Source organism: Leptopilina heterotoma, unplaced genomic scaffold (genome assembly GCF_015476425.1).
Source record: "Leptopilina heterotoma isolate Lh14 unplaced genomic scaffold, ASM1547642v1 Lhet_219, whole genome shotgun sequence".
In the NCBI taxonomy this organism is placed as follows: Eukaryota; Metazoa; Arthropoda; class Insecta; order Hymenoptera; family Figitidae; genus Leptopilina; species Leptopilina heterotoma.
Window position 1 is genome coordinate 659281 of NW_025110936.1, and position 24147 is coordinate 683427.

Genomic DNA, 24147 nt, shown 5'->3' on the forward strand with positions numbered 1-24147 from the left:
TTTGCATTATGTAAAATAATTAAAGATAAGATATTATTATGTAATAGCTGATGCTGGGGCCTCCGGCATTACGACTAGCTTCGATGCCAGCTAGTTTTACAATTCCTTATTTTTTTTTACCCGCTTTGCTTCGGGCCCATTTTGCATTACACCTTAAAGCAGCCTACACTTTCCCTTCTTCTTCTTCTTTACCTGAAAGAGACAGAGGGGAAAAATTTAATTTTTTGCTTTAACCTGACTTTTCCCTGATTTCCAGACAAAATTTTGACTTTTTCCCTGACTCTAAAAAAAATTCTGACTCATTCTAAAAATTATTAGATACTCAAAAAAATATTGTAATTTTACTTATATTTGCAAATTTCTCTAAAAGTAAAATTATTCGAAAACATGAATAAATTCTTAAATATTTAATCATTATTATTTTCAAAGATTTCAAAGATTTTAATTTGAATCCTTTTCAAAATTCAATTATTTCTAAAAAATTTCGCAATAATGCTTTTAATATTCAATTATAATTTAAAATTTTAAGGGAAATTCATTTTTTTTTTTATCAATTTTTATTAGAAAATTTTTCGAGAATTCAATTATTTAAATACAAAAATAAATAATTTCTTAAATAATTGAAAATTTCTTAAAATTGAATTTTTATGAAAAATTTTATTAAAATTTTTAAAAATAATTGAATTTATTTATTTATTTAAGTCTAAGCCCTCAATTCTTTCGGTGAATTTAAAAAAAAATTTTGAGTATAAATGCAATTTTCTATCATTTTATTTAAAATTGTATAAAAAATAATTGAAATTCTGCGATAAGTTTTGTTATTTATGAAAATAATTCCAATCTTGCAACGAATTTTATTAAAATTTTATAAATAATTGAATTCCGGAGAAAAGTATTATTATTTATGAAAATAGATAATTAATTTCTTGTGAAGAATTTTATTCAAATTTTTAAAAATTTGTTGAAAAGAATTAAATTCCATCGAGTAATTTCATTAAAAAATCGAAAATAATTGAAATCTGAAGAAGAATTTTATTAAATAATTGAATTCTTGTGAAAAATTTTATTTTTAAAAAGAATTGGATTCTTGGGAAGAATTTTATTAAAATTTCTTAAATAATTGAATTACTTCGAAGAATTTTATTTTTTTCGAAAATAATGGAATTGTTTCGAAGATTTTTATAAACATGAAAATAATTAATTAATAATTGAATTTCTCCGAATTTTTTAGAGCTTTTTGAAAAAAATTAAATTTCACCGAGAAATTTCATTAAAAAATTGAAAATAATTGAAATCTGAAGAAGAATTTTATTAATTTTTTTTTCAATAATTGAATTCCTGTGAAAAATTTTATTTTTGAAAATAATTGAATTCTTGGGAAGAATTTTATTAAAATTTCTTAAATAATTGAATTGCTTTGAAGAAAATTTTTATAAACAGGAAAAGAATTAATTTCTTGAGAAGAATTTTATTAAAATTATATTGAAAATAATTAAATTCCCATAAAAAAATGTATTATTTGTGAAAATACTTGAATTCTCAAGAAAAAATGTATTGAAAACAATTGAATTGTATAGGAAAATTTTATTAAAATTGCAATTTTATTAACTAAATCTTGTAAATAATTTTGTTAAAAATTTTTTAAATAACAGAATTTTTAAAAGAATTGTATTTAAATTTTTCGAAATAATTGAATTTCTCGGAACTATTTTTTTGTAATTCTTTGAATATATTTTGAATTCTTTCGAGAAACTTTATTAAAGAATTAAAAATAATTGAATTGGTGCGAAGAAATTTATAAAAAAAATTGGTAAGTAATTGAATTTTTTGGAAATTCTATTAAAATAGATATTAAAAATAATTGGAATGAGGACAATTTTTGAAAATGATTGAAATTTTCCCGAGAATTTTATTAAATTTTGGAGAAGAATTTTATTACATATTTATAAAGATAATTGAAATTTTGACGAAAATTTAAAAATATTTTAGAACATAATTGAATTTATGTAGAGAAGTTTATCATTTTTGAAAATAAATGAATTTCTGTAATCAGTTGTTCTTTAAATGTCCATTTAAATTCATTAAAAATTGATATTTTCTAAAATTTCAAATTGCAACCAATTAATTTTGAAATTTTTAAGTAAAATTATTCATTAAATAATTTAAATGTAATAATTTTATGATAGTTCTTTAAGAATTAAGTTATTTAAAAAGAAATTATTGTCAAAAATAGAAAAAATTGAAGGGTTCGTATTAGAATTCTTGGCAATTTTATAGTTTATGAGGCAAACAAAAAAAATCATTAAAATTTAGAATTTTCTTAAAAATTTAAAAAATTTAATTTTTTTGCAGTACTTTTAATAAAAATCCCTGACTTTTCCCTGATTTCCCTGAATAATTCTAATTTCCCTGACCTGTGACAATCATGTTTTAATTTTCTGTAAAAGAAATAGGGAAAATTATGAAATATTTTGGGAAAATTTACTTGTAGTGCGGCTCTGGTCGCCGTTTCGAAGACCTCCCTCACGCCTTCCTTGCTTTTAGCTGAACATTCAAGGTAAGCGAAGGCGTTAATTTTCTCGGCCATAGCGCGGCCTTCCTCTGGCTTAACTGGTTCCTGTTTCATTTTGCCAAGCTCCTTAATGGTACTTGGATCATTTCGAAGATCCTTTTTGTTTCCTACGAGAATGATGGGCACATTGGGACAGAAATGCTTCACCTCGGGTGTCCATTTCTCAGGAATGTTCTCAAGGGAGTCAGGACTGTCAATTGAGAAACACATTAAAATAACGTCCGTGTCAGGATAAGACAACGGACGTAACCTGTCATAATCTTCTTGTCCTGCCGTATCCCATAGAGCCAGTTCAACCTGGAAAACAGAAAAATTATTACCAAAAATATAATTTTTTTTTCTTTTTTTCTTAATCTCTTGTTTTCTTTTTTTTTAAATTTATTAATTAACACAAACCTGTTTTCCGTCTACTTCAATGTCGGCTACATAATTTTCGAATACAGTGGGCACATAAACCTCAGGAAATTGGTCTTTACTAAAGACTATAAGTAGGCACGTTTTACCGCACGCTCCATCGCCTACAATCACGAGTTTCTTTCTAATGGCCGCCATGTATTCTGTAAAAGAAAAATCAAATATTTACCAATATTATTCATCAAGCTCTCTCATTTTTCTCTGACTAAGAAAAAAATTCTCTTTCTTGCAAACTATTTTCCATTTAATACAATATTTTTTCCAAAAAAAGAAAATAAATCTCAAGCAATAAAATATTCCCTTTCACATTCAACAACCTGGCAATTAATAATTACAATAATTTCGATAACGATAATCACTACAATTATAAAAATATGTTTCGAAAGTTCAAACCATTTTTGCAAAATTTAGAACGAAAAGAAAATTCTTCCCTTTACAAAATTCAATAATTTCCATAAAAAATACGAAAATTATTTCCTTTCCCCAAAAAATTCTTTTTGTGAGAGAAAATTTTCCAAATTTACAAACTACTATATTATAAAAAATAATCAAAAAACTATAAATAAATTTATTTAACCAAGTTGGCAAATGGATTTATATTTAAATTTAATATTTACAAAATTTCAATTTGTCTATCATTCAATTCATCATTTTTTATCTATTTAGAAATAAATCTGAATTATTCTCTGCTTTTAAAATCCACAAATGGAAATTTTATAAATTAATAATGAAACTTGATCTATTTTTGTTAATTGAATTAAATGAATTTTTAAGACATTCTAAGCTTTTTCATGCCGTTGCAATGCTCGTGATATTTTGAAGAAAAAAAAACATATATCGGCCTTGTGAATTCATTTTTGTACGTACAATTTTTTTTTTTCTCTCAGAGACATATATTTTAATGTCTCTATAAGAAAAAAAAAGTGGAATCTTAATTGTGAATAAATATACACGAAATTTGTTAGATAACGATGATTATAAAACCATTTGCTGTGAAAACTATTAAAATACCTAAAAACCCTAAAGGATTCTGTGTAGAGGTTTTTTTTTTGTGAAATAAGTACCAAAAAGCGATTGTGATATAAATTTTCTACAATCGAAGTGAGAAAAAAGAGAGTAAGTCAAGGAATAATTATAAAAAATCGGCTAATTATCCGCAAGGATCAATGCTAGTTTACTAGCAATAAAACAAACACTAAGTCATCAAATATTCAATACCCCTAGAGTAATAAATAATAATAGAAACAAATTTTAATAAAGAAAAGAGAAAAATAAAAAAAAAATAAAATAAAAGAGTAGAAAATAAAAGAATAGAAACAAAAATTGTAGCATCAAGAAATAAATTCTATTCTATAAAAGAATAGAAAATAAAAGAAAAATAAAAAATAGAGAATAAAACATGGAAAATAAATAAAAAATACAAAAAAATATCTCTAAAGATACGAACGTTCAAATGAACGACTTTTTTTTATATTTCGTTAAAATTTAAAATTCGTTGTTAATTTAGAATTTAATTCCAGTAATTTTTGAAAATATTTTAACAGGGTTGCCACAAAAAAATAATTTTTTTCCCTGATTTCTAGACAAAATTTTGACTTTTTCCCTGACCCAAAAGAATATTCTGATTCTCAAATTTAAACCTTTTGAAATTTAATAACTTTTAAGAATATTATTATAAAATATGAAATTTCTATAAAATTTAAAAAAAAAATTTAATTATTTACAAAAATATTAATAAAATCCTTCACAAGAATTCAATTATTTAAAAAAATGTAATAAAATTCGTTGTAAGAATTCAATTATTATCATAAATAATAAAATTTTTCCTAGGAATTAAATTATTTTTAATACAATTTTAAATGAATTCCTCGAAAAATGTAATTATTTTCAAACATTTTTCGCAAGAATTCAATTAAATTTCACAAATAATGAAATTCTTCGCTGAAATTCAAATATTTCTAAAATCTACTATTTTAATAAAACTTCTCAAAAGAATTCAATTATTTTCATAAATAATAAAATTCTTCACAGGATTTCAATTATTTAAAAGAAATGTAATAAATATCGTTGCAAGAATTCAATTTTGTTAGTGTTTTTAAGTAATATTCTTCTATAAATCCATAATTTTTAATAATTAAATAATAAAATATATTATAAAATAATAATAATATATTTAAATATATAATATATAATATATAATATATAATATTTTTAATATATATTATAAAATAATAATAAAATAATAATTAAATATATTAAAAAATAAAATAAAACTAATTATGAATCCTGCAAATTAAATTTTTTCTTTTCCCTGACCTGTGGCAACCCTGTTTAATAGACAAAAAATATTCGTTCCTTTGATCGTTCAAAACTTAAGGAATAGAAAAAATAAATAAAAAAAAATTGAGTATGAAAAAACAAATTCGTATTCAACAAATAAAATAGTGTTTGAAAATGTGTATAAAAATAAAGATTTAACGAAGTTTGGAAAAAAAATTTGTTTCCTCTGTTTAAATTGGTGTGAATGTTAATAGTGCATTCATGCTTTTCAAATATGCATTTTGCTTTCAATAATTAATTTGAAAATTAGAAAAAAAAATACTCGAAACCCTAAAAAAATTGAAAAAGCAGCAATTATAAAAAAAAGCTACGAATTTTGTCAAAGATATAATTTATTTTTCGCTCTCTGCTCAAGACATTCCTTTTTTTTAACGACGCACCCTTTTTTCTTTGTATTAAACAAACATTCGAAAAAGCAATATTTTGTGTATTTTTTTTAACAAAAAAAAAATCTGCAATAATTGATAAAGCTACACTGAATTAAAGCAATTACGAACACAATATTTTGCAGGTGAAATTGTATTGTTTTTTTTAAATCGATGACATTTAACTTGCCACATCTACAGGATTATGTAATTCTCATTTTTAATTTGTTTAAAAATAAAAATGAGATTATTTTGCCTATGAGGAAGTGAAGCTTTTTAACGGATATGGACAATGGGTCGTACCTGCTCCAGGGTACCCCGTATCGTCTGAACCGAGGCATCGGCCCGTAATGCATCCCATGCTTTTTAGTCTTTCTGCTTTCTCTCTGTTTTAAGTGGACATTTTTACATGTTAGAATAATTAAGCTTTGAAAATATCAGTGCAAAAATATTCAAATTAATTTCAGCTAAATTAAAGTCCGTAAGTGCAAAATATAAAAAGAAAGAAAACACCCCCACAAACCATCAATATAAAAATAATTTCATAAAATACAGAAAAATAATTTCAACTCATGAAGAATAAATAAAACAAAAGGAATTTTTATCTAAAATTCCTCTAATTCAAGCTTTATTAAAAATTAAAACCAAAAATAAAGCTAAACATTTTTGTCAAGCCACTAAACATTGCAAAATAGAGAAAAAAATCTTGTATTCTATTTCAATGTTTTAAAAATCAAAAAATTATAAACAAAAACAAAGTCTCATCAAGCATGAAAAAAAACAATTGAGCAAACATATACCTCCAAAAATTGACTATTTTAAACGTTGAGGCAAGTGTATTAAAATATCTCGAATAATTTTTAAAAATAGTGTACAGAACACGCAAGTGTAAAAATAAGAAATTAAAAAAGAAAAAAAAATTAAAATGTAGAAATTATTTTTAATTGATTTTTGTCCAGCAATTATATTCTCTGAATTTACTATATGAATCTAATTATTGACTATTTTAAATTACTGTCATCTGTCAATATATTGTTTACAATTCTAATTTTAGACATTAAACCATCGATTGTAAAAAGTGTTTCATCCAATGCAACAACGTTATTAAAGTGTGTAGTTGATTCAATTGATTAAATTTTAAATGGAAAAATTTTAAGGAACTGACATGCGACCTTGATTCTAAAATCAAATTCACAATATAAAGTAAATATATATATTCGTAATAATTACTAATCGCAATTTTCTGATTTGAAGAAGTAAAAGGAATCAATAAAAATCGCTTATCTTATCAAAAAAAAAAAGCAAAATAAAAAGCGATTGCTCATTTTTTAATTAAAAACTAAATATCGAGAATTCTCGGATTTTATTATAGTAATTGAATTGTAGAATCGATTATAACAATTATATTCCAAAATATAATTAAATCTGATTATTAAAACAATGGGAATTTTATTCCATAGATAAACACATGAATAACTATTGTTTTTTAGTATCGAACAATTGGACAATAAACACATAAATTGACATATTGACAAACAAAATTCAATTCTTATTCTATTTTTGTATATCCATTTAATTAATTTGCACTGCACAATTCAACTAGTAGTAACAATTTATAGAAATTAAAATCGAAAATAGATAACTTTCTTGAAACACTTTAAATACACCTAATTAAAAGCGTTAATTCCAAAAATTAAACAACCTGGTAGCAAAATAAAAATTTAACTCCGAAGACTGTTGCTAGGCTGTTAAATACCCGACTGATGACACTCGGTTCGATTAAAATAATTTCTTTCCTAAAAAAAAATCACTGGATTTATTTCCAACGAATGGAGGGAAATTGTTGGGAAATACGCTAAGAGAGGTTACTATTAAAACATCTCTCGATTATCACTGATTAACAATAAGTTATCATGAAAATTCCGAGCCGGAAGTGCACAATCGCGTTGTTCGACGGGGAAGAGGGCGCTGAATTAAAGAGAGAGAGAGAGAGACAGAGACAGATAACGACGCAGAGGTTGACGTGCCTCGAAGACGATTTACTTACGAAAATATTTGAAGAATTGGGATTAAAAAATCACGGAGAGTTTTGACAAACCTTGATGAAGAGGAAGTATTTCACTGAGAGTTGTTACTAATCACTAAATTCAATAAGATGCTGTGGATATGCTACGCATGGCATTCCCTTTTTGCAGAGCTTAATCAGAACTTTTTTTTTTCTTTTTTTTCACTTTCAATGACGAGATTCCCGTTCGAGTGGATTGTTATCAACTCGCGCAACTTAAAGATCGAAATAATATGTTTTATGAAAACAACTTCAGAACTCACTTGATTTAATTAATCAACAATTTATTGCGTATTTACCTGAAATCTTTTGCGACAGAGAGTTAAGAAAATGGCTGCCCTCTGTGGCCACACCTCAATCTGTTGAGTGTGCGAAATGTGTAGGAGAAGGGGAAAACCCGGTATCAGTAACGTAACAAGTCAGGGTGCTAATTGTCTTTAAATGTACTTTAAACTGTCAAAGGTAACAATAATCTTTTCTTTCCTTTTTTTAATGTTAAGAAAAATTCACTTGTTACGTGGAATAAATTTAAACCACTTTTTGTTGAATAGAACAAGTGCGTTTTGTCATAGTGACAACATAACCTCAAAATTTTTAGAATTTGGTCAATTTAAAAAAAAACGTTTAAAAAAGGTTAAAATTTAATAAATAGTAGGTATATGAATTAAAATCATGTGTTTCTTAATTAATATTTGTGGTAAACTTGGTTTTCTTTGCAAAATAAATATTATTTAACAAATCGTCTCCTTCTTTCTATAAACAAAAAATAGGGGGAGGTATTTAAGTAACAGTTAATTTGGAGTATAAAATTTTTAATGAACCCTTGATATCTTCATTCCTGTAATTATTAGAACCGGCGATTTGTCATTAAACATTGCGCACGCATTCATTTTTTTTTCTTCAAATTAAACATAGAAGAAAAGGGTTGAAAAATTGTTTGTAACTCTGATTTGTCATTAAAAATATTCTTACAAGACCGAATATTGTAAAAGAAAATTCTCAAAATTAATAATTTTGAAAGCAAAGAAAATATTCCAAACTATGAAGTATATTTGAAGTACGTGTATTTAAAAAAACAAAATTTTAAAAATGACTTCTAAAGCAAAAAATTGTTATTTTCAATAAAATACGAGGAAAAATTCAAACAAAAAAGGGTGCGATTAGGTGTAAATTTCGCAATTTACTTTCATCTTGCAGCAAATTCCCCTCTCTATTTTCATACGATGACCGCAAACCTAAGAATGACTCACTACCTCTACTGCAATTAATGAATCAGAAACTAGTTCGAAATATTATTTGTAAATTCAATTTTTATTTTAAAAATTATAATTATTTGAATTCCATTTTTTTTTTAAATCAATGCTATGTTATTTATTTTTCAAACGAAATAAAAAACTACGTTTTATATTTGCATTTTACGAAAAAAAAAATTGTAAAAAATATATAAAACTCACAATTGAGTCATTTATTTTCAATAAACATTTAAAACACTCGGTTTTTATTTCGTTAAAATTAATAGTCACTTTCAAAAGTTTATTCTATATAAAATACATACAAATCAGACTTTAGATAAAAAAAAAAAAAAAAATGCCGAACTATCATTATATACAAAAGCAATTACTTTTCAATTTAAAAAGTTATCAATATACAATAGCGGGTTAATTTTAATAATTATATATCAAATACTAAACTATTGAAAAATGTCTATAAATTGTAATTTAAATTATTGTTAGTTTCAACCGTTAAAATTGAATAACTTTTTCTCAAAAAAACAAAAACAGGAACTTTCTAGTTTTTTTCTCTTTTTTTTTAATTATGAAAATTCATATTGGATAATTTTTGAATTTTTGTAACTTGCAAATCGTTTGAGTCGAATATTGCGACTATGTTAATTGGTATTTGGATCAGGATCATTTGAATTTCCGCCCATTTGTCGTCTTAGGGATTCTATTAAATCGGGATTTGCACTTTCCATTTGTTGAGCTAATTGCTGTCCTCTGAAAAACAATTTTCATTTCAGATTTTAATTTTCATTTCCTATTTTCATTTTTATTTCATGTTTTAATTTTGATTTCAAATTTTACTGAATATCGAAAGTAGTCTAAAGATTGAAGAGACAAAAAAATTACTTACGCCTCAATGAGAGCTTCAATGCGATCGCCTTGTGCACCACTGGCACTAATAATATTGCTCATAACGTTTTGCATATTTGGATCGGTGAGCATTTGTCTTGCCATTTGCATAAGTGCGGGATTTCGTAGAATTTGGCCAAGATCAACATTCGATAAAGAGCCACCCAAACCCAATGAACCCAAACCTTGTTGAGCTATTTTCTCCTCAGCTAATTGTAAATTATTTCGATAACTCTCATTATCGGGCTCCATTTCAAGTGCCTTTTGAAAACATTCCTTTGCCTCCTTATAATTTTGTAAACTAGAATAGGCCAAACCCATTCGTCCATATGCTTTACTGTAGAATTGATCAATTGACAATGCAATCTTACAGTCCGATATTACTGAATTGAAATTTCCCATTTTGCTGTGAACTGCCGCTCGATTACAGTAATAAACTGCATTGTGTCCGTCCAATTGTATTGCCCTAAAAACAAAATTAAATAATTTAAAGAAAACAATTGATAGAAAAAGACAATTTTGAAGAAAATAATTTCAGGTCTCGAACTAGGTCGTTCGTAAAAGTCAATTTTTTTTTAGAAAACGTCCGTAAGGTCTGTAATTTCTTTGAAAAAGTACGAAAAGTTCGTAAATTGTACGATAGAATTTTGGAGAAGTTACAAATAATTGCAGAAATTCAATTATTATTTTCCAAAGTAATAACATTCTTTGCAGAAATTCAATTATATTAAAAAATTTTAAGTAATTCTCGTCAAAATTACAACTCTCTTTATAAATAATAAACTCGGTCATTTTAAGTATTATAAAAAAATGAAGAAGGCGATTGCTCCGAGCCGAAGACTCGGAGTGATCGATATCTTCATTTTTTTAAAGTTATGAAAAATGTTGGTCCGTAAAGTCCGTATTTTTAAATACTTTCACTGGTTCGAGCCCTGAAATTTAGAAAAAAAAACAATTTAAACGAAAACAATTTAGAAAGAAGAAATAATTAGAAAATAGAGAAATGATAAGGAATAAATTGTAGAAATTTGTCAAGGGGGTAAAAATTAATGTTTTTTCCTACTGTGTATAATTAGCCAGTGCTTCGTGTAATTTTTCAGCTTTAACAAGATCGTTTCCTTCATTTTTCAGCCTTTCAGCCTCAGCCTTTTGCTCTGCTGTTGCTTGCGGACCTAAAGTTGGAGTTTCGTTGACAACGCGCGATGAACCGCCACCACCACCACCGCCTATCGTCAGAAAAGTATCTGGTGGAGCATCAGAGGCCTGAACATTGTAGGCACTTTCCAAGCATTGAATCGCAACCTCGAGACTTTCCCGTGAGTCTGCTGTTAATCCTCCATCTTCCAATTGTCGAGTCAAAAACTGCACAATCGAAGCCACTAATTGTCTTACGTCCATTGTCTTGTAGGTCTTCTGTGGATTTAAAACACAAAAATGAGTAATTTTACAAACATAGTTTCAGTTTTCCTTATAAAATAGTTTTCCTTTTCTAAAAAAAGGAACAGAATGTAAAACTACAATTTTTCAGGAAACGTTCCTTTTTTTAAACTTAATATTAAGAAAATCAAAATCGAAGACTACAAAATAATAGCAGAAATAGAACAAAATGATAACAGTATTAACATTTAATAATTAACATAATTTCTGCTAAATCATCGCAAACTGTATTGAGGAAAAAAAAATTTGAGGTTAGGAACTTCGAAATTAAAATGAAATCTAAAGTAACCTTTTCTACTTCCTTCGAGTAAATAATTCATTCAAAATATTTCTTTAAACTACCGAAATATTCAATTTTCAATGAATTACAAAATGAATTTTTTATTCTAAATTCGAAAAAGAATGAAATGTTTGAAAACTTACGTTGTTTCAAGTTTCAACTTTCCTGTTTTTATGGGTAAAAAAATAGATCGTCAGTGAGAAGTTGAGAGTCAATCACGTCAAGAAGACTTTAAAACGCTCGGCAATATCAAAATGCCCGATTCTTTTTAATTTTCCAAAATAAAGAATACTGATTAACGTTAATAAAATTACACCTCTGATGTATATATGTGATGATAGCAGACTGGAATCGGTGAAAATTTTAATGGCGGTTGCCACGTTTATATTTTTATTTATTATACTTCAAAAGAGAGAATAACTTTTTAAATCAATTTACGATAGAATAGAATTATGAAATAAGGGAATTAAATCTTTATTTTGTTCATAATTTTCTAAATTAGATCCTTTTTTTCATTTTTGTTTATAATTTTTTTAATAACACTAATTACGCTTGCGCAGAACTAATAAAATTCGTGAAAATCAATCAGAATTTAACGCGCGAATTTTAAAAATTCTTCAAAAAGTTAACGTATTTTTTGTTGCAATGGTTGCAATATTATTATAACCTCTCTTTCTGCCAAAGGTGCCAAAGTGACAGTTTTTCGAAATTTTAGAGATTTTGAAAAAACTTGAATGTTTTAAAAATTTCAGTATGTTTATTTTTGTGTACAAAACAGAGATTTCGATGTTGTTGTTATTGTTTTAGAATAAATCATGTTCGTACGCTCTTATTAACTTTTCCGTAAACCTCGGGGAAGGCGTGTTTACATTGGAATTTCTCTCTTAATTTTCGATAAAGCGTGTGATCAAACATTTTTTCAAATTCTTCTTTTGTTCTATATGTATCGGCATAAAGCATTTGATGACCCTGGATACTTTGAACATAATCTTCCAATTCTCTTGTTGATTTCACTGGTTCGAAATTCTTCACTTTTGGCGTTCCATAAACACCAACGTCAACGTACATGTCATCTTTATTTGTTCTTGAATGAACAAATCCTGGTTCCGGTGTCAATTTATATGGACATAGCCATAGTGGATAAATCTGGAATAATTTATTATCATTAGAATGTAGAAAAATTTGAATAGAAAATAGAAAAATAGAAATAATAAATAGAACACAGAAAAATCGAAATAAAAAATAGAAAACATGGAAAAAGGACGAAATTACGAAAAATGGATTAAAGTAAGTATAGGACAATATTTTTTTCTGGTACCTTGACAATTTCGTGAAATTTAGTAATTGTTTCTTCCAGATGATCGAGGGGGACGAGCATGTCTTGAATGGTATGATTGTTTTCGTACATTTTTTTAATGCCCTCGGTTTGTGTTAACTTGAGAAGTGAAACTTTCGGTGGCATCATCCAGCCGAATAAATAACGGAAGAGAATATTGTTTCCAAATGGAATGATGTCTTGGACCTCCCAAAATAAGGCACGTGAATGACGATGATAATAGTCACGTAGTGGAATATATTCAATCCATGGACCAGTTCGCAATTTTTTCTCCACGTGAATGAAAAACCAAGGTTTGTACCAACGACTAATTTGATTGACTAAATGCTCCTCTGGCTCGGAAACCATATTTCCTTAACAAACAAATAATTCGGTTTATTTTTGTTATGCAAATTACAAAATTTTTTATATCCAAATAAAATGTTTTAAATAATTTCATAATCAAAATTAAAAAAATTAAATTATTAAGTAAAATATTAATTATTGTTTATATTTTAAAAAATTTTAATATAATTCTTCACAGAAATTCAATTATTTTTATATGTGACTGTCCACGAGAAAACAGGGCTTAGCTCTAAAAAATCATTTTGAGTTTTTTATGCTGATCGATAGATTTTATATTGCTTTTTCAAATGCAAAAATCAAAAGTTGTAAATTGTCAATTACTTTTGACAATACAACGTTTTAAAGATGTTATATTGTATGCATTCCTTCGTTCTGCTTCTTTCAATCACTAGCCCTGTGAAAGCTAAGCCCTGTTTTCTCGTGGACAGTCACATATAAATAATAACATTATTCGGAAGAATTCAATTATTTTTATAAATAATAACATTTTTTGCAAAAATTTGATTATTTTTTACAAAATTTTAATAAAATTTCATAGAATTCAATTATTTTCTAAAATTTTAATAAATCCTTCTAAACAATTCAATTATTTTTTAAAAATTATTATTATTATTATTATTATTATTTTTTTTTTAATTATTATTTTTTTTTTTAATTAAATTCCTCGGAAGAATTCAATTTAAGAAAAAATTTTTTAATATATTTCGAATAAATTTAATTATTTTCTAAAATCTTAATAAATCCTTCGAAACAATTTAATTATTTTTATAAATAGTAAAATTCTTCGCAGGATTTCAATTATTTTCAAAAAAATTTTAATTGAATTTCTCGATAGAATTTAATTACTTTCAAATATTTACATAAAATTCATTTATTTCCTAAGATTTTAATAAATTCTACAGAACAATTCAATTATTTTTATAAATAGTAAAGTTCTTTGCAAGGATTCAAATTATATTTCTAAACAGTGAAATTCTTTGCAGGAATTCAATTTTTTTCAAAACAATTTTAATTGAATTTCTCGGAAGAATTTAATTTTAAAAACAATTTTTTAATAAATTCTTCTAAACAATTAAATTATTTTCTAAAATTTTAATAAATTGTTCTAAACAATTTAATTATTTTTATAAATAGTAAAATTCTTCGCAGGATTTCAATTATTTTCAACACAATTTTAATTGAATTCCTCGGTAGAATTAAAATATTTACATAAAATTCAATTGTTCTCAAAATATTTTAAAAATATTCTATAGAAAAATTAAATTACTGTCATAATTCTTCTTTCATAATTAAAATTTCTTTCAATGCAATTTTTAAATATATTCGTCAAAAAATTGAAAGAATTCAATTATTTTCAAAACATAATAAAATTCTTTACAAAAATTCAATTATTTTTATTAATAGTAAAATTTTTTGCACAAATTCAATGCTTTTCAAAACAATTTTAATAGAATTCCTCGAAAGAATTTAATTATTTTGAAATATTTACATAAAATTCATTTATTTTCTAAGATTTTAATAAATTCTTCGGAACAATTCAATTATTTTTATAAATGGTAAAATTCTTCTTCATAAAATTCAATTGCTTACAAAATTTTCAATTAAAATTATTTAACAAACTCCATTATTTTAAAAAAATTCAAAGAAATTCTTTAAAATAATTTAATTACGATTCTTAAAAATTTTAATAAAATTCATCGCGAGAATTCAATTTTTTTCATAAATAAAAAAATTCTTTGAAAGAATTCAATTATTCTCTTCAAATTTTTTGATAAAATTCTTTACAAGAATTCAATGATTTTCAATACATTAATTTTAAAATTGAAAATATTTAAAAAGAAAAATTTAAAAAAATGTTAGGAAATAAAAAAGTAATTAACAACTAACTTAAAACTTAAAACTAACTTAAAATTTTCAAAGATTACCGAAATACAACGATTATTAATATAGAAGATATTAATATAGATTTAATGAATTCAATTTATCAATTCGATGTTATGAATTTATGAATTCAATTTAAATTTATTAATTCAACGAATTTAATGACTTAAATTTAGTAATTTAACGAATTTAATGAATTAATGAAATTATTTGCAATTAATTACTGTTTACCAGTCATAATGACTCCAGTTTCTTTGGTGAACATTAGACCCTCGACAAAGTGATTATTTTCCTTTGCATAAGTCTGTCGCTTGAAAACTTCCATAGCTTGCTTTAAATTTGTCACTGGTTCGTATTCAAGTTTCACGTATTTTTTTGCAGGAATGATGTCAATTTCGACGGAAACGAGAAATCCGAGTGTACCATAAGACCAGGGGATGGCGTGAAATAGTTCAGGATCACTTTCCTTTGTACATTTTACAACGGAACCGTCGCAAAGGACAATTTCATAGGCTCGACAAATATGTTGAAAGAGGCCAAATTTATGTGAACTTGACTCGACACCTGTCCCCATAACCAGTCCACCTGTGTCAAATCAGAAAATTGGTAATTTCTTTTTAAAAATTAATTAAATAAATTAAATAAATTAAATAAATTAAATAAAAAAATTAATTAAATTAATTATATTAGAAAATTAATTTAATTAATTTAATTAGATAATTAATTTTTGAATTGATCGTAAATACTCACCGACAGTTAAATCGTCAAGTTCCGGAACAACTGGAATTGTCCATCCAAGAGGATCCAAAGTCGCCGAAAGTTGACCCATTGAAACTAATGGTTCCACTCGAACAAACTGAAATGAATTTCAATTACGAAATTTTGCAGCAATCAACAAGAGGAACAAAAGAAGAAAATTATTCTTAAAACCAGGAATGTGTCGCCAGTTTTTATAAAGGTGAGAATTTAAATTCTAAACTATCGAACCTTTTTCTCGACATTCACTTCGAGAACGTCGATTAAATTCACTTTAACTTGGAACATTGACGATTTGTAAGTTCCTTGACGAAAACTCATTGTTTGCCATGTTGGACGAGCTGTGCACATTTGTTGCTTTCTTCCACTTTCGTTCCATTTTTTCACCTATTAAAAAAATTTTCATTTTAATTTTTATTTTAATTTTTAAAAAAATATTTTAAAATTTTTCTTTTAATATTTTTAATTTTTCTTTTAATTTTAAACTTATTTGAACTTACAATTATTTTAACATCCCCCTTTTTTTGGTGATAAAATTTTCAAACGAAATATTAATATTATTTGAAAGATTTCTCTCACCTGTCTTTGGACTTCGCGAACTTTTTTCCCATGTTCCGTTGGTGCTGTACTTAAACGAAAAACAATCCAATTTCTCGTGTAGTTGAAAATTTCATAGACAAATGAAATTGGTAGTAGAAAAAATATCACGAAAATCCAACGGTGATTTACCATCAGATATTCAAGAATACTATTCTCCCCCATTTTTTCCCGTCAGTTCTGCAATTACGATTTTCGTATTTCTATTATTTTAAGGTTATAAAAAAAAAGTTTCCACTCTTTTTTCTTCAAACGTATTTTTTTTTTACTTTTTTCACACTTTTTTTTATTTATTTTATTTCATTTTGCTGATAAATTTTGTTTCATGATATTGATTTATTATTATATTTATATCTATCTGTATATTAATTAATAATTTATTAATTAATATTTACTTTCTTTACAATAATTTTTTTTGCAAATTAAATTAATTTTTTGGAGATAAAATATCTTGGAAAAATAATTTTGAAAATACGTATTTTTTTATTATTGTTTTTATAATTATATTTTTATTATTATAGTTTTATAATTATAGTTTTATAATTATATTTTTATAATTATATATTTGAAAATATATTTGAAAATTTTACCCTTTGAACTGGATCACTCGGCAAGTGAAAAAAAGAAGTGATCAATTCGTGCTTTATAAAATGGTTAAATCCTTATCTCTTATCGTGAATTTAATAATTTGCCACGTCGAGAAATTTGGCGATTATAATTGAACTGATTAGGAATTTTTGTGAAAAACAAGAATTTTTATATCAATTTAAATTATATATTCATTTATTTACAAATTTTTGAAAATTTGACACCTGTTATTTTTTATAGCTCTTTAATAACAATTATTGCTTTGTTTTTTAATTTTTTTTCTTTGCAAAAAATATGAATCAAAAAATTTATTTATATAATTTTTATCATTATCTATTTTTTTCTCTTTATTGAATTAATCAGTTTATCAATATCAATAATTTCTCCTTGGATAGATTTTTATTTAAGTTATTTATTTTTTGAAATTCCCTCTCAAATTTATTTTATATTTTTTTTCTTATATTTATTTATTTATTTATTTTACTGTCGAAAAACTTACAATAAATTTTTTTTTCAATTTTTGTCTAAAGTCAAAAATATAGTTTAAAAAAAAAATGAAAAATTGTTTATAAAAATTTCTTTACTAAAGGCTAAAGGTGCGAGGAGTGGTGGTTAATTTAGCTCCATTAGAACGGTTTATAAAAATAGTTGAGTTTAATGACTCAAGCAATTGAATAAAATTAGAACACTCGGGAGTTTATCGTTTGCACACTAAATATCTATTATATAATAATTTTGAAAGATGAAAAAATAATAAAAAAAAAAAAATTTTTTTCTACTCCAAAAATAATTTTTTTTATTTTTTACTTTCGAAAATCTTTTTTTTTGCTTTTAATTATACTTTTAATTTCTTCTTTTTTTGTAAAATTATTACCTAATATTAGAATTTAAAAAAACTAAATTAAAACTTCTTTAAAAAAAATTAGTTTTTAACTTTTTTAAACTCGAGTTATATTTCGCGCCAATAATGTGCGCATGTCCAATTTGTGAGTTTGCGCAGAACGGTCTTAAGATGCGTACCTAACCTTAAATTTGATAAAAATAGCAAATGTGATTGGTTATTAAAAAACTTTGCGCATGCGAATTAGCTGAGAATTAAAAGCCGAAAATTTCCGAAGACGATTCTCGTTCTCTTAATTTTCATTTCGTATTGTTTCGTGGTGAACACACACACACGCTCTTGTGCAAGAAAACGACAGCGTCGGCGCGACGCCAATTGAAATCAGGGGAAAAAAGTAAAATTGTGTGGGCGCGTCTTGGCTTCGAATGTGAAAACCGTCAAACGCATAATATCAAAGAAAACAACAATAAACTTGTTAAACAAATGAAATTGTGAATTCTCAATTATATTGGAATATCGAGGGATAATTGTTGATTTTTTGACGGTTATACTTGGCAAAGTGTTCGTGAATGTTTTTAAGTGCAGTTTGTATGGGAATGCAATAGTTGGAGTAGCAGTTGAGAGAAACGGACGTTTTAAGAGCGGGCGGTTCCCACGTCCCAGTGCAACAAGTGTCATTAAACGTGAAATATCAGGAATTGTGTGGGTTGGCACATTTTTGATAAAATGGGGTGCGCTGTGAGCACCACCGGTGAAAAAGAAGCAGCTGAAAGATCTAAGAAAATAGACAAGGATTTAAGAGCCGATGGAGAACGCGCTGCCAGTGAGGTCAAGCTCCTGCTACTTGGTAATCTCCTTTTTTTTCTCATTTTACTTGAGTTGTGTCCGAATCTTTCATGTCAATTTCCCAACTGTAAAAAGAATTTAATTATCAAACGTCGAGGAACGTAATTAATAAGCATGAAAATCGTATAATTCGTATACTGTTAATTCGTTTCACTTTTGTTTCTAAATTTAACGGTTTCTAAATTCGATTAACAATTAATAATATGTGGGAAATAGTGTGGGAACTAAATTGTTTCTCTAACAATCATTTTCATTTGTTTTCAAATGAAACTTTAATGAAAAAGAAAATCGAAGTTGATTCATCGAAAATTTATTTTAAACATGATTCATAAAATAATTCTGGAAATTCTAAATCAAAATGAGAAAAGTGAAAAATATTCGATAGACACGTTTTCTTGTCTTGAAAGATAAAATTATTTTACCATTTTTCTTAAATACTTTGATAAAATGGAAAGAAATAGAGAAATTGACAATTACATAAATAATGAAACAATTAGACGAGTTCGACAATTAAGATTGCAATTATAATCGTGTTGATGATTTAAAAGACATGCTGATGATTCATAATAGGCTTATATACGAGTTCCCTTTACTCATTCTTTTTTTCATTGACATGAATAATTTGAGATAATTCTCTTCTTTTTTGATTATTAAAACAGATGAAATTATATATATTTAATAATCGTTTCTTTTTGTTTCTCTAAATTAACAGGAGCTGGAGAATCCGGAAAATCGACGATAGTAAAGCAGATGAAAATAATTCATGAGACTGGTTACAGTAGAGAAGAATGTGAACAATACAGACCTGTTGTTTACAGTAATACAATTCAAAGTCTCATGGCAATAATAAGAGCCATGGGACTACTTAGAATTGATTTCGCCGATCCTAGTAAAAAGGTATTTTTTAAAAATTTAATTAATTTTATTAAATTCACTACAGTAATTATTTTAAATTTATAGTTTATAATATTATAAAAACAGGTCTTGGATATTGACTTTTTCGATTTTTTTCCGACCATTTTCAAAAAATGCGTCTTTATCGACTTTTCTTCCAAGTTTTGACACAAAAACCACATTTTTGGTATAAAATGCAATTTATTTCGATTTTTGTCGTGTAAAAAGTATAAATATAAAGAAATCTTTGAAAAATTATTTTTGAATGATTTTTCTAATTAATTTTTTTAAATATACAATTAAAAAATTGTTCAATAATCGAAATTTTGTAAAATTTAACTGAAAATAATTAATTTTTTCAAGTATTTTATTACAATTTTTGAAAATCAACTTTTGAGGAGTTTTAATTGCAAATTTTGAAAATAATTGAATGCTCAAAAATTTCAATGCAAAATTTCAAGTTTCTAAAAATTATATTAAAATTTTTTTGAAAGAAGTAATACTTACAGAATTTTTTCCTTGTAATTTTTTAGAATTATTTTTAACACTTTGGAGAAAACAATCATGTTCATAATTTTTAATTAAAATTCAATAAAAAATTACATTGTAATATTTTTAAAAAACTGAGTCTTATAATTGTTTCATTATAATTTTTTCATTTTTATTAGATTTATTTTGTAGAAAGATAATTATCTTCAAACAAAATAAATTAAAATTTTTTAAAATTTTCTTATTTATTAAAATTTTGGAGAAATCATGTTCATTGTTAAAATTAAAATTTTTCTTAAAAATTTGATTATTTATTTTTAAATATTTCAAAAATTCAATTATTTTTAAAAGATTTTACCAAATTTTAATTGTTGTTTTCTAAAGTTATTGTGTTTATTCTTGAAATCTAATTTCATTTAAATATTTCATAATTAGATGAACTTCAAAAGATTTTCATTTAAAATTTGTAAAATTTAAATTTTAAATGAATTTAATTAGAAATATAAAAAAAACTTAGATTTAAAAAAAAAATTTTTAACTAAAATTCTTCTCAGAAGTCTAATTTTTTTCAAAAATTTTAATAAAATTCTTGTCAAAATTTTAATTATTTTTAAAAACGTTCCTGAATTCAATGATTTTTAATATCTACTACTTTAATAAAAATTCCTAAAAGAATTCAATTAGTTAAAAAAAAATTTTTCATAAAATTCTAGGCAAACATTTAATTATTTTCATAAATAATAAAAATTTCACAAGAATTCAATTATTTACAAATAATTTTCATATATTATTCAATTATTTTCATAAATAATGAAACTCAATGCTGAATTTCAATTATTTTTAATACAATTTTAATTAAATTTCTCGAAAAGTAAAATTATTCTTAAAAATTTTATTAAAATTTATCAAAGAAATTTAATTATTTTAATAACCTTTGCTACAATTTATTTATTAGAATTTAAGTATTATTTTCAATAAATTTTTTTTTTAATTTCTTTAAAGAATAAGGGGCCGTTCATAAACTACATCACACTATTTTGCATAATTTTTCCACCCCCCCCCCTACCCACGTCACAAATTTTACATGCTTTAGCGCCATTTTTTCTACAGAACGTCACAAAAAATGAATTCCACCCCCCCCCCCCTCTAAGGCGTGACGTAGTTTATGGACGACCCCTAAAATTATTTTCAAAAATTTTAATGAAATTCTTTGCGTAACAATTCAATTTTTTAAAAATAATTTTAATAATATTCTTTAAAGAAATCAAATTATGTTTAAAAATTTACAAAAATTCTCGTCTAAATTTCAATTATCTTTATAAATAATAAAATTTTTCTTCGAAATTCAAATTATTTTCAAAACTTTTAATACAATTCTTGGCAGAATTTCAACTATTTCTAATACAATTTTCTTCAAAGTTCTCGAAAAATGCAATTATTCTTAAAAATTTTATTAAAATTTGTCAAAAGAATTCAATTATTTAAAAATTTGTTGATAAAATTCTTTATGAAAATTCAATTTTAAAAAACATTCAATAAAATATTTATTTTTATAGTTAAATAATTGAATTCTCGTAGAATTTTCTAATAAATATTGATTTAAAAATGAATTTTAAATTAAAATCTCTGAAAATTTGAACTTTTCATACTTATCACTCCGAGTCGAAGACTCGGAGTGATCGATTTCTTCATGTTTTGTAATTATATTTTTATATGTTCTTGAATTTTAAATTTTCGAATATCTTAATTTCTATATAAAAAAAATAATGATTAAATATTTATTTAAAAATGAAGTTATTGATGTTTTCGAATGATTTTCGTTTTAAAAACCTGGAAAAGTCAGGGAATTTGAAAAAAGCAAAAGCGTGGCAACCCTGAAAATAATTTAATTTTGAGAGGGTTATAATTGTAATTTTAAGAAATTATTAAATTTCAGGTTTTAATTTGAAATTTTTCTAACTTTATTTCCCATGGAAAAACAAATAATAATTATTGAAATATTTATTTAACAAAATATTTGAAATTTTGAATAATTGGATTTTTTTTAGGAAACGGCGAGACAATTTTTCATATTGGCATCAGCAGCAGAAGAAGGGGAATTAACACCGGATCTTGTGATGATTATGAGAAAACTTTGGCAAGACTCGGGCGTGCAACTTTGCTTTACACGAAGCAGAGAATATCAGCTTAATGATTCGGCAGCTTATTATCTAAATGCTTTAGAACGTATTTCTCAACCTAGTTATCTTCCAACACAACAAGATGTCTTAAGGACGAGAGTTAAAACAACCGGAATTGTCGAGACGCATTTTTCTTTTAAAGGACTACACTTTAAGTAAGCAAATATTTCCCATAATTTATAATTATTAATATTTCAACTATTTTTCACAATTTATAAAAAATAGTAAAATTAAAACATTAAAAAATAAAACTTAAATAAGGAATTAAAAAAAGAAAGCAAACTTTAAATTGAAAATTATTTTCAGAATGTTCGATGTCGGTGGTCAGAGATCAGAGAGAAAGAAATGGATTCATTGTTTCGAAGGTGTGACAGCAATAATATTTTGTGTCGCTCTCAGTGGCTACGATTTACTTCTAGCCGAAGACGAGGAAATGAATAGAATGATTGAATCAATGAAACTTTTTGATTCTATATGCAACAATAAATATTTCGTTGACACATCGATAATTTTGTTCCTCAATAAAAAAGATCTTTTTGAAGAGAAAATATTGAGAAGTCCATTGACAATATGTTTTCCGGAATATAAAGGTCGCAATACATTTGAGGACTGTGCGTCTTACATCCAAATGAAATTTGAAAATCTAAACAAGAGGAAAGATCAAAAGCAAATTTACACGCATTTTACATGCGCCACTGATACCAATAATATTCAATTTGTTTTTGACGCTGTGACCGATGTTATTATTAAAAATAATCTTAGTAATTGTGGACTTTTAAGTTAAAATCAAAAAGAAAAATATTTTGTACAAAAGCAAATTTTTCCATTGTTTTTATTAATGCAAAGACTGCAAAGAAACTTAAATGATTTTGCAAAAGAAAAATATTGTCTCTCTCTCTCTCTCTGTCTTTCTCTTTTTAAACTGTACAAAAAGAAGAGAAGTAAATATCAAGCATTTAGTAAATGAATGAAAGCTCATAATAAGGTATTTAAATGAAAGAATTAATTAAAATTAATTTCTATTTTGTAAATTGATTTTTGGATTTTAATCTAAATGACTGAAGTTTTTCTTGTGGTCTAATTGAATTGGTGCCAATTCCATTTTATCATCTTCATAATTTAAAAGGCACACTTTTAGATGTGTAATATAGTTTTCTTTTCACAAAAATGCACTGTAATCTCAGATATTATAATTAAGATGAAATGAGCTTTGACTCATTAACTTGCCTCACAATATTGTGCCTTTCTTGACTCCGTACAATGCCTCGAGAGTTCACGTGTATTTATACTTTTTATACGAACTAAACGAATGTTTTTATCATTATAAGATATTCATATAAGCTTATGTTTTATTAACATAAACTTCCCGAGGGAATGTATGACTTTATACAATTTTAATATAAGAAATATCTATATATTATCTATACACACACAAATAAAAAAAAAAACTTTTCATAAGATTGAAATTTTAATTTCTCCCTCTCTGTAGATTAACGTCTAATTTTCGATATTAAAGAATACAAATAAATTTTTTATTGTTATATTATAAATAAAGTTAGTTATTAAATTAATTAAATATTATACCTACATATATCAAATTCTTAATTGTTTGTGTAATATTAACTAATTATTCAACAATAAATTTGTTTAGAAAAATTGTGATAATTACATTTGAATTTATTTGTAATTATTTATAATTATATATTATTTATAATTTTTTTTCAATTTTATTATAATTTAGTTTGATAATTAAGAATTAAACTTTGGTTTTTAATTAATTAGTTACATT

At 24.9% G+C, this 24147-nt stretch overlaps 4 protein-coding genes across 7 annotated transcripts; 1 reads left to right on the forward strand and 3 right to left on the reverse strand.

Moving 5' to 3' along the window:
* Nucleotides 1-8212, reverse strand: LOC122501931 (ras-like GTP-binding protein Rho1). Of its 4 annotated transcripts, none has more exons than XM_043611720.1 (5): nucleotides 8056-8099; nucleotides 5995-6077; nucleotides 2969-3129; nucleotides 2486-2869; nucleotides 1-192 (listed from the first exon to the last, which is right to left on the reverse strand). In XM_043611720.1, the coding sequence occupies exons 2-5, from the start codon at nucleotides 6050-6052 to the stop codon at nucleotides 154-156; spliced, it is 642 nt and encodes a 213-aa protein (XP_043467655.1). In that variant the 5' UTR covers nucleotides 6053-6077; nucleotides 8056-8099; the 3' UTR covers nucleotides 1-153. The 4 variants fall into 4 exon arrangements, with proteins under 4 accessions (XP_043467655.1, XP_043467656.1, XP_043467657.1 ...); XM_043611721.1 differs by lacking the exon at nucleotides 8056-8099 and adding an exon at nucleotides 7394-7562; XM_043611722.1 differs by lacking the exon at nucleotides 5995-6077 and having other exon boundaries at nucleotides 8056-8212.
* Nucleotides 8213-9275: 1063 nt separating this feature from the next.
* LOC122501930 (small glutamine-rich tetratricopeptide repeat-containing protein alpha-like) lies at nucleotides 9276-11968 on the reverse strand. The gene is made up of 4 exons (XM_043611718.1): nucleotides 11749-11968; nucleotides 10952-11301; nucleotides 9890-10354; nucleotides 9276-9753 (listed from the first exon to the last, which is right to left on the reverse strand). Exons 2-4 carry the CDS (start codon nucleotides 11284-11286, stop codon nucleotides 9645-9647), a joined length of 909 nt encoding a protein of 302 aa, XP_043467653.1. The 5' UTR covers nucleotides 11287-11301; nucleotides 11749-11968; the 3' UTR covers nucleotides 9276-9644.
* Nucleotides 11969-12340: 372 nt separating this feature from the next.
* On the reverse strand, nucleotides 12341-17267 carry LOC122501929 (delta(24)-sterol reductase-like). Its single transcript, XM_043611717.1, has 7 exons — nucleotides 17111-17267; nucleotides 16503-16700; nucleotides 16155-16310; nucleotides 15918-16023; nucleotides 15399-15752; nucleotides 12924-13294; nucleotides 12341-12751 (listed from the first exon to the last, which is right to left on the reverse strand). Exons 2-7 carry the CDS (start codon nucleotides 16683-16685, stop codon nucleotides 12419-12421), a joined length of 1503 nt encoding a protein of 500 aa, XP_043467652.1. The 5' UTR covers nucleotides 16686-16700; nucleotides 17111-17267; the 3' UTR covers nucleotides 12341-12418.
* A 987-nt stretch (nucleotides 17268-18254) lies between these two features.
* Nucleotides 18255-23816, forward strand: LOC122501935 (guanine nucleotide-binding protein G(i) subunit alpha). Its single transcript, XM_043611727.1, has 4 exons — nucleotides 18255-18796; nucleotides 19508-19692; nucleotides 22227-22513; nucleotides 22665-23816. The coding sequence occupies exons 1-4, from the start codon at nucleotides 18676-18678 to the stop codon at nucleotides 23140-23142; spliced, it is 1071 nt and encodes a 356-aa protein (XP_043467662.1). The 5' UTR covers nucleotides 18255-18675; the 3' UTR covers nucleotides 23143-23816.
* The last annotated feature ends 331 nt before the right edge of the window (nucleotides 23817-24147 follow it).